This window comes from Rattus norvegicus, chromosome 7 (genome assembly GCF_036323735.1).
Source record: "Rattus norvegicus strain BN/NHsdMcwi chromosome 7, GRCr8, whole genome shotgun sequence".
Classification (NCBI taxonomy): domain Eukaryota; kingdom Metazoa; phylum Chordata; class Mammalia; order Rodentia; family Muridae; genus Rattus; species Rattus norvegicus.
The window spans coordinates 132,722,360-132,730,893 of NC_086025.1; the positions used below are offsets into that span (position 1 = coordinate 132,722,360).

The 8,534-nt window shown below is 54.3% G+C and overlaps 1 protein-coding gene across 1 annotated transcript; it reads left to right on the forward strand.

Moving 5' to 3' along the window:
• The first annotated feature begins 622 nt into the window (after window positions 1-622).
• Window positions 623-8,014, forward strand: Gpd1 (glycerol-3-phosphate dehydrogenase 1). Its single transcript, NM_022215.2, has 8 exons — window positions 623-675; window positions 1,187-1,364; window positions 2,168-2,308; window positions 2,945-3,083; window positions 3,382-3,494; window positions 4,788-5,021; window positions 5,298-5,404; window positions 6,155-8,014. The coding sequence occupies exons 1-8, from the start codon at window positions 635-637 to the stop codon at window positions 6,249-6,251; spliced, it is 1,050 nt and encodes a 349-aa protein (NP_071551.2). The 5' UTR covers window positions 623-634; the 3' UTR covers window positions 6,252-8,014.
• Window positions 8,015-8,534: the final 520 nt, after the last annotated feature.

Sequence of the window (8,534 nt, forward strand, 5' to 3'; positions counted from 1 at the left end):
GGCTGGCCTTGAACTCACAGAGGTCCACCTACCTCTGCCTCCTGAGTTCTGGGATTATGGGATTAAGGGGTGCACCATTATGTCTAGTTTCTCCCAGGATATTTTAATCCTTGGTCGGGGGTGCACCAAAGCACTGATGCTCGTGTGTGTGTTTGTTTGTTTGTTTATTTATTTATTTATTTAGACAGAGTCTCACTTTGTCGCCCAGACTGGCCTCAAATTCACTGAGACCCTCTTGCCTCTGCTTCCCAAGTACTGGGATTAAAGACTCACAACACCATGCCTGCCCTGTTAGTTGCAGTTTATTTCAGTGCTGGAGACTGAAGCATAGTGGGGACTGTTTTCCTGAACAGACACAAGACAAGACGTAGGTGGGGGGACTAAGCTGAAGCCAGTCGAGGAAAGAAACTGGCTGGCACCGTCAGCTGCAAACGGGAAGAAAAGCTGGTCTCAGCTTCAGTCCTGTTCCCCACACGTCTGTACCCTTTACTCCCCTTTCTCCAGGCCAGACTCCCTGTCCCTGGGTGCCAGCCTCTGGGCCACTTCAGGGGCGGAGCTTGGCTGCACCCACGTGTGGTGGAGTTAAATACTCAGAGCCCACACCCGCCGGGGCAGAGAAGCAAGAAGCAGCACCATGGCTGGCAAGAAAGTCTGCATCGTAGGCTCCGGCAACTGGTAAGCGGTTCTATGAAGGGCATGGGGGGGGAGGGAAGGTTTCTCCGAGGGCTGAGGGGCTCCCCAAAGGGAGGCTGGATGAGCAGGAAGCAGGCAGAGGATGGGAAATGCGCTCAGGAGCGGGCCGGACTCCGGCTGCTGTCTCCAGTGCTTAGGCGGCGCACAGGACAGACTGTGCCCAACCTCCCGGCTGTGCCTGCTGGGCAGCTGCACCTGCTCGCCAGAGGAAGGTGAGCTAAGTGCTGCCGCCTTCCCTGCCCAAGGAGCTGCCTGTGTAGTGTGGGAAGGCTAGCCCACTTCACCAGCAGCAAAGACTGGGTAGACAGAATCGTCTCTCTATTGCCAGTCGCGGTGGGAGGCACATTTACCATAGGCGATCAGGGTGGGAGCAAGGGGGTGGAGTGACATGAGAGGCGGGGAGGTTAAAAAAAAATCCAACAAACTTTTTGAGGTGCTACCCCCCTCCTCCCTCTCACCCTACTCTACTTTCCCGTGCTTCCTCTCCTGCCAGGGGCTCAGCCATTGCCAAGATCGTGGGTAGTAATGCCAGCCAACTGGCACACTTTGATCCACGGGTGACCATGTGGGTGTTTGAGGAAGACATCGGGGGCAGAAAGTTAACTGAGATCATCAACACGCAACACGAGAATGTGAAATACCTGCCGGGGCACAAGCTGCCCCCTAATGTGGTAAGTTCCAACCGCTGTGAGAAGAGAGCGTGGCAAGGAAGGGGTGTCCCCCGCAGTCAACACTCAAAACTGACTTCGAGATGCCTCCTCCTGAAAGGAGGGCAGGAAGCCACTTTAAATGCCAGCTGGTCTGGTGGAGCAGCAGGTGGACTGCCCTAGGCCTGGAGTACCCCCATGCAGCCCCTAAATTGTTCCTTTGGACTCTTTCTGGAATCTGAATGTATCACCCCTTAGAGGTGCTTAGGTGGGAAAGCGGGGTGTGGGGGAGTTGGTCTCCGTGGCAACCAAAGGCTGGTTCTCAGGCCCCTGGACTCGGGGTCCAACCTCTCGTGCCTGCTCTGAACTCTAATCTCGTTACTCATTCACTGGCTATTAGCACATTTGAAGGCTGATCGTTGGACTTTCGGTCTTTGGTCAAATCCATATGGTGCTCTCCTCACCTAGGAAGGGGGACTAGGGAATAGGCAGGGAGACCGGGGCTGCCGCTGCCAAGTAAAGGCCCCTAAGACACAGTGATGAAATCTTAGTTGGCCTCTTCTCTTGCCAAGCCTAGGCTGCCTTTGGCCGTCTTCACTGACCCATGGCCAAGGGCTAAGAGTGTGGCTGTGTGGAGGAGGCGTGTTCTAGGAAGGCTCAGTGACCCAGGAGAGCTGGGGACAGGGAATACAAGAAGTTAGGATATTTCCAGTTCAGTCTCAAACAGCCTCCCTCCCCTAACACTGGCTTGAAGATATTCCAAAAGGGGTCCGTCCGCCTTGGGACTAGGAGAGGTCTAACAGGCACATGACCTGCTCTCCCCACAGGTGGCTGTCCCAGATGTCGTCCAGGCTGCAACAGGTGCTGACATCCTGGTTTTTGTGGTACCCCATCAGTTCATTGGCAAGATCTGTGACCAGCTCAAGGGCCACTTGAAAGCCAATACTATTGGCATATCTCTTATTAAGGTACCAGGGAAGCCTCGGTGTTTGGGGATGAGGTGCTGCTAACTATTACGGGTTTTGGGGGGTAGATAGAAGAGCACAGAAAAGAATATACAGGAAAGAGGCTGAGAACCCCGGACATGGGAGGGATTGGCTTTGGAGAGAGTAAAGAAAGCAGCTGAGGCTGGAAGTGTGGCTTTAGTGGAAGTGTGGCTTTAGTGGTGGAGAATTTGCCTAGCGTGCACGAGGTCCTGAGTTCAATCCCTAGTACCAGAAAGGGGGGAGGAAGGAGGCAGAGAGTGTTGGGGTGGAGAGAAAGAGAGAGACAGAGAGTGTGTGAGTGTGAGAGTGTGTGTGTGTGTGTGTGTGTGTGTGTGTGTGTGTGTGGTGCTGGGTCACTTGATGAAGATGAGATAGAGGTAGATGTCTTAGAAAGGAAGTGGCTTGGGATGTCTAGGGGGCTCCTTAGGGGCATACGATGCTTCTAAGAGGTAGGTTGGATAAGAGTGTGGGAGGGAGTCAATGGGATGGGTTGGCCACTGTTACCTGCTGTTCTCACAGCAAGTCAGGGCTAGATGGGATTGGGGCAGGATCTCTAGAGAGGGTACCAGATGGGTCTGAAGGACAGCTTACCTGAGCTCCACCCTCTGCCCTGCCCAGGGGATAGACGAGGGCCCCAATGGACTGAAACTCATCTCTGAAGTGATTGGGGAGAGCCTTGGCATCCCTATGAGCGTGCTGATGGGGGCCAACATTGCCAGTGAGGTGGCTGAAGAGAAGTTCTGTGAGACGACCATTGGTGAGACCCCTGTACACACCGCCCTAGCTGCTGCCCAAGCCCTTAGCTGTCCGATGGGAGGGGAGCCTGGGATATCGGGGGGTGGGGCTGTGAGTCTTGCTTTGGCTGGTGTGAGGGGCAGTTGGGTGGTTGCTTGTGCCATGCACCTGTCACCCCAGCTTCTCAGGAGACTGAAGCAGGAGGGTTTCTTTGAGCCCAGGGTCTGGGTCAGCCTAGGCAACACAGCAAGAGCCCAAGAGACCATCTTAAGGATCAAAATAAGAGGTTGTCCTCAAAGATTACCCCTTCTCTACTTTAGGCTGCAAGGACCCTGCTCAGGGACAGCTCCTGAAGGAGCTGATGCAAACACCCAACTTCCGCATCACCGTGGTACAAGAGGTGGACACAGTGGAGATCTGTGGGGCCTTGAAGGTGAGAGGATACAGCTTTAGAGCGAGGAGAAGCCTGCCAGAGGGCCCAGCTGAGCTCTTCCGGGTGGCTGGAACCAACTCTTGTACTTGGGCAACGTCTCCATTGGTGTACACACAGAAAACCCGTAGAAGTAAGGCCAGAGGGTCCAGTTACTGACTTGTAACTGTTCAGCAGTGGGTCCTTCTTCCACCCCTTAGACCTCCTGTGAGAGGCATAGCCCCGAGTCCCTGTGATGGTCCAATGTGAAGAGATTCCAGGTTAATAGGACACAAGATGTTCAGTGTGTCGATGGCCAGAACTATGGTGGCCGGTGTCTTGAATCCCAGCACTGGGGAGGGGAAGGTGGATCTCTGTAACTTTGTGGCTGGTCAGGGACTACATAGTGAGATACTGTGATACTCTAAAAAGGAGAGGAGGTGTGACTCTTCACAGGGAATGTCAAGGATAAATATGAGATAGAAATTAAGAAAAAGTGCCAAGAGGTGGTGGAGGTGTGCACCCCTTTAATCCCGGCACTTAGAAGGCAGAGGGAGGCAGATCTCTTCAGTTCCAGGTCAGCCAGGGCAGGGAGATGACTCTGTTGGTAAAGTGCTTGTCACACAAGCCTAAAGGCTTGAATTGATCCCCAGAAGCCATGTTGAGGAGCTAGGCTCAGTGGCACACTGGTTATTTCAGCAGTGAGGAAGCAGAGGCATGAGGTTCCTGGACAGACAGTCAAGCTCAACTAGTGAGCTCCAAGCTCGCCAAGAGATGCTATCACAAAAAAAAAAAAAAAAAAAAAAAAAAGTTTTTCTGGGCCTTGTAAAGCGAGCCTTTAATCCCATTACTCAGGAGGCAGAGGCAGGTGGTTCTCTGTGAGTTTGAGGCCAGTCTGGTCTACACAGATTTCTAGGCCAGCTAAAGTAATATGGTGAGACCATCTGGCAAATTAATAATAAGTAAATAATAAGAATAGTGGAGAGTAATTGAGAAAAACCATGTCAGTCACTTCCACACACAGGCACACAGATATCTACGCACGCATGCACGCACACACACGCCCACGAGCATGCAATGCACATACACAGGCGCGCGCACAGGCACCCACACATGCACACGCATGCACACTGACATGGGTTTGGGAAGGCACACAGCACTTGGGGAAGGAGGAAGGGGAAGACTTAGTTTAAGAGGCCACGTCATTGTTCATTGATGGGTGTGTCAAGGCCGATAGGCAGCACAGGGAGGTGCAGAAGGCTCCAAGTAGAGCCTCTGGAGAGGCAACTTTCTACCCATGTCCTCTACTCCTCAAAGAATATAGTGGCTGTTGGGGCTGGCTTCTGTGACGGGCTTGGCTTCGGTGACAACACCAAGGCGGCAGTGATCCGGCTGGGGCTCATGGAGATGATCGCCTTCGCCAAGCTCTTCTGCAGTGGCTCTGTGTCCTCCGCCACCTTCCTGGAGAGCTGTGGGGTCGCTGACCTCATCACGACCTGCTACGGGGGGCGGAACCGCAAGGTGGCAGAGGCCTTCGCTCGCACCGGAAAGGTAGGCAGGGAGATGCCAAGGTGGAGGAGGGGTGATTTGTAGGGAGGTGGCGGGGCAACCAGACCCTGTCTCAGAAGGCAGGGGCTGGAATGTGGCTCAGCGGTAGAGCACTCCTATGCAGAGTCCGCTTGAGGCCCTGGGTTCAACCACAGGGAAGGAGAGATTGGAACGGTTCTACTTCTCCTCCACCCCCTCAAGACCCCACCTCCCACCCGACCTTCCTGCCCACGTAGCGCCCCCTCCCACTTCCCTTCTCCTGGCACCCTCTTCACACAGTCCATTGAGCAGCTGGAGAAAGAGATGCTGAACGGGCAGAAGCTACAGGGGCCCCAGACAGCCCGGGAGCTGCACAGCATCCTCCAACACAAGGGCCTCGTGGACAAGTGAGTGTTCGCCAAAGCCCTTGGGGGAGGAGTCCCAGGGTGGTTGCCGCCCCTCTCCACGTGTGCGATGGACAGAGAGCTTGGAGCGTCTGGGGTGCCGACTATGTTCAGCCAGTTCACCCTCACTCTAGCGGTCTTTCCACTAGCTGCCTGGCCCCTTTGGCTCTTTCCTCCCTGTCCCCTGCCCGCCCTTGGACGTTGGAGTTCCAGGACAGGAAACCTCACCTGACTGTTCTACCTCTTCCTACATTCCCTTAAAATCACCATTTCTGTCCCCTACCCCTGTCCTGGGTGCTGAGGATGGGCTCTGCTTCAGGGTCCTCCTTCCCAGGTAGCACAGGATCAAAAGAGCAGCTCATGGCTTTGGATGCAGGGACTAGCCACGCGGGGGAAGACAAGAAATAGCTGGCGTAGTACACCAGCATATAAACCACATCCTTGCTACCGTATCATACTGGACTCATTTTATAACCAATGACACTGAGGTCCGGAGAGTTAAATGGGTTACTCATCAAAAACCAGGAAGGATTTAAAGCCTGAGTCAGACGGGCAAGTGCAGTATGCTAAGATGAGGGTGGGTGGCAACCTGACCCTAAATTCCAGGGCTGGGAATTCAGAGTCCCGGTGGGTAGCAACTGAGAGCTGGCCTAGGGAAGTGGTGAGTTAGCCTTGAGTCTGGACCGAGGTGGGCATGGGTGTTGAGGGTGGACCGAGGGTAGGGACATGAGCTGAGGCTCCTTCTCTCTCTAGGTTTCCCTTGTTCACCGCGGTGTACAAAGTGTGCTATGAGGGCCAGCCAGTGGGTGAGTTCATCTGCTGCCTGCAGAACCACCCAGAGCACATGTGAATTCGGCCAGAGCCCAAGACAGACAGCGCCTTTGCCCCAAGGGAGACAAGCAGAAGCGTGTGACACCACCAGTCTCCAGGACTTCCCATCCAGCAGAGTCCTCTCTGAAGGACCCTGGGGACAGGAGGCTGTGGGGCTCGGCCACATACCTGGAGATTGCTGTGGAACCTGCGGCCTCTCGCAGAACCACACCACGCTTCCTCCACGTCCTCTGGGAGGTGTGGAACCAAGCCCCAATGCTGCCTGCTCTAGGGGTGCAGTTGGGGGAAGGGAAGGCGCCAAGTCAAGGGTTGCTGGTTACTGCCTCACACACACTGGGAATCTGTCCCGTTAAGTGACTGAAGAAGTTCTTTAGCCACAGGAAAGATGAGGCAAGGGCTGCCAAGGGAAGGGTCTGGACGCCTGAGCTGATGCAGACCCCAGAGACCCTTTTGGCCGACCTCTGCTAGGCCCCACGCAGCATCAATGATCTCACTGTTTGCTAACAAAATACAAAGCTCTCAAACAACTCCCTTCTAACTTCTCCTAGCAACATTTGCCACCTCAGAAGCCTCTGCTTCCCCTTCCTCCAGGCTACTCTGGCACAAGAGAGCTCCACACTGGCATTTCTGGCCCCGGGGCCTCCATTCTTCCCAGAGACTTCCTGGTCCCTAGAGCTTTGCCAGGACCTCCCCACCCTGTGTGACCTTTCCGAGCTCTCCCTTGCTGCACCCAGCTGCCAGCACCCTCTTTGGGGAGCAGGAACTCAATCTGCTGACAGAGCTACACTTCTTCATAGCAGGCTCAGATGGCTCAGGCTCCCCTGACCTTCTGATTTGTCCACCTCCCTAGTCAGGAGCTCTGGCTATGAGAAGCGCCAGCCAGCCCCTCCAACTGCTGACGCCTTTAAAAAAGGCATCCGAACCCCATATCTTTCTTCTCAGGGTTGTCCCCATCACTGACTTCATGTCTAACAGAATGTAGGATTCATAGCTTATCTTCCACAGCTCCTTCAACCCGTATTCTTGACTCTACCCTTTCCTCTTGCCCAAGCCAGTGTGTCTTTCCGCTGTTTTCAAACAGCCAGAGCGCTACCAAGTATCTGTATAGGCTTGGAGCCAAGGAGCAGCTCAAGGTTCAGCAGGTTTCCACAATGGTTGGTGGGCCTTGAAAGGCCAAAGCCAGCTGCCCTTGGGACAAGGTCCTCATGAGACCATAAGCACAGCACACATCAGGAGCTGGGGAACTCGAGGGAAGAAACAATTGAAAAGAGCCTGCCCTGGGGTGAGGGAAAGCAGCAGGGGGATGGGAGTATGCCTTGTACTGGCCCCTTTCCAAGGTTTGGTGGCAGCAGGAGAATGTCACAGATCAGCAGCCTGGAGCCCTAGCTATAAATAGTCTCCGGGAGCTGAGAGGTTTCTCCCTCCACCAGGGGTCTCCATTTCGCGTGTGGCAGCAACTGGCACACGGTGTCTCTGGCCAGCTTGCTATTAAACTAACACATCGGAGTGCCAGGCCCCTCTCCGCTCCTAGCCTTTAAGAATTCAGTCTTATCAATGAAGGTCAGAGCCATTGGGAAAGGTGAAGTGGGGGAGCCCTGTCATCGATCCCAACTGGGTCGGAACCCTCCCACGCATGACTCAATTCAGAGCTGTTTCCCAGGAGGCTGGGGCGGGATGCAGACAGATTCCAACACCTTAACCTATGTTTGCTCAGTCAACTGTGAATCTGAGGCCTTCTGTCAGGCCACTTGTCTACCCAATAAAGTGTGTTTTTTCCAGAAACTGGAAGAGTTGTAGTTTATGTGGCAGCACGTGGGGTCATGTATCACTGCATGCATGTTTTACTCAATGTAAGACAAGAAGTGGAAAAAAAGATCATCCCTATTTAATAGCAGCCACAACTCGGGCATCAATCAGCATTGGCGTCCAATTTGCTCCCTCCTTTTCTCCCTCTCCCCTCTTGTGCCTCGTATCCCCTCCTCCACCCAAGCTGTCAGCCAGTCTTCTCAGCGTTTCTTAGAGGCTCTGTCACATCGCTTGCCTACGAGGAGGTCGCGCACAAGACAGAAACATTAGTGAGTCAAACATGCCCCCCTCTTCCCCACCTCAACCCCCATTCTGTGGCCTCACTTGTTAGTGCTGGTCCAGTCCCTACCTGAAGTCGGCCACCTCCAGATCACCCTGTAAAGGGCCACTTCAGGCGCTAGGGGGCGCGCGGCCCAAAGCTGGAGGATCCCGAGGATCTACCTAGCTACAGTTTACGCAACTGATCGTAGACTGCGGATTGGCTGATTTTGAGCTA

Bases quoted from the DNA above. Each gene is read 5' to 3' on its own strand.
- Gpd1 (NM_022215.2), top strand. From the start codon at position 635: ATGGCTGGCAAGAAAGTCTGCATCGTAGGCTCCGGCAACTG. The intron at 3,495-4,787 runs GTGAGAGGATAC...TACTCCTCAAAG, and splicing joins AGATCTGTGGGGCCTTGAAG to AATATAGTGGCTGTTGGGGC. The intron at 5,022-5,297 runs GTAGGCAGGGAG...CTCTTCACACAG, and splicing joins CCTTCGCTCGCACCGGAAAG to TCCATTGAGCAGCTGGAGAA.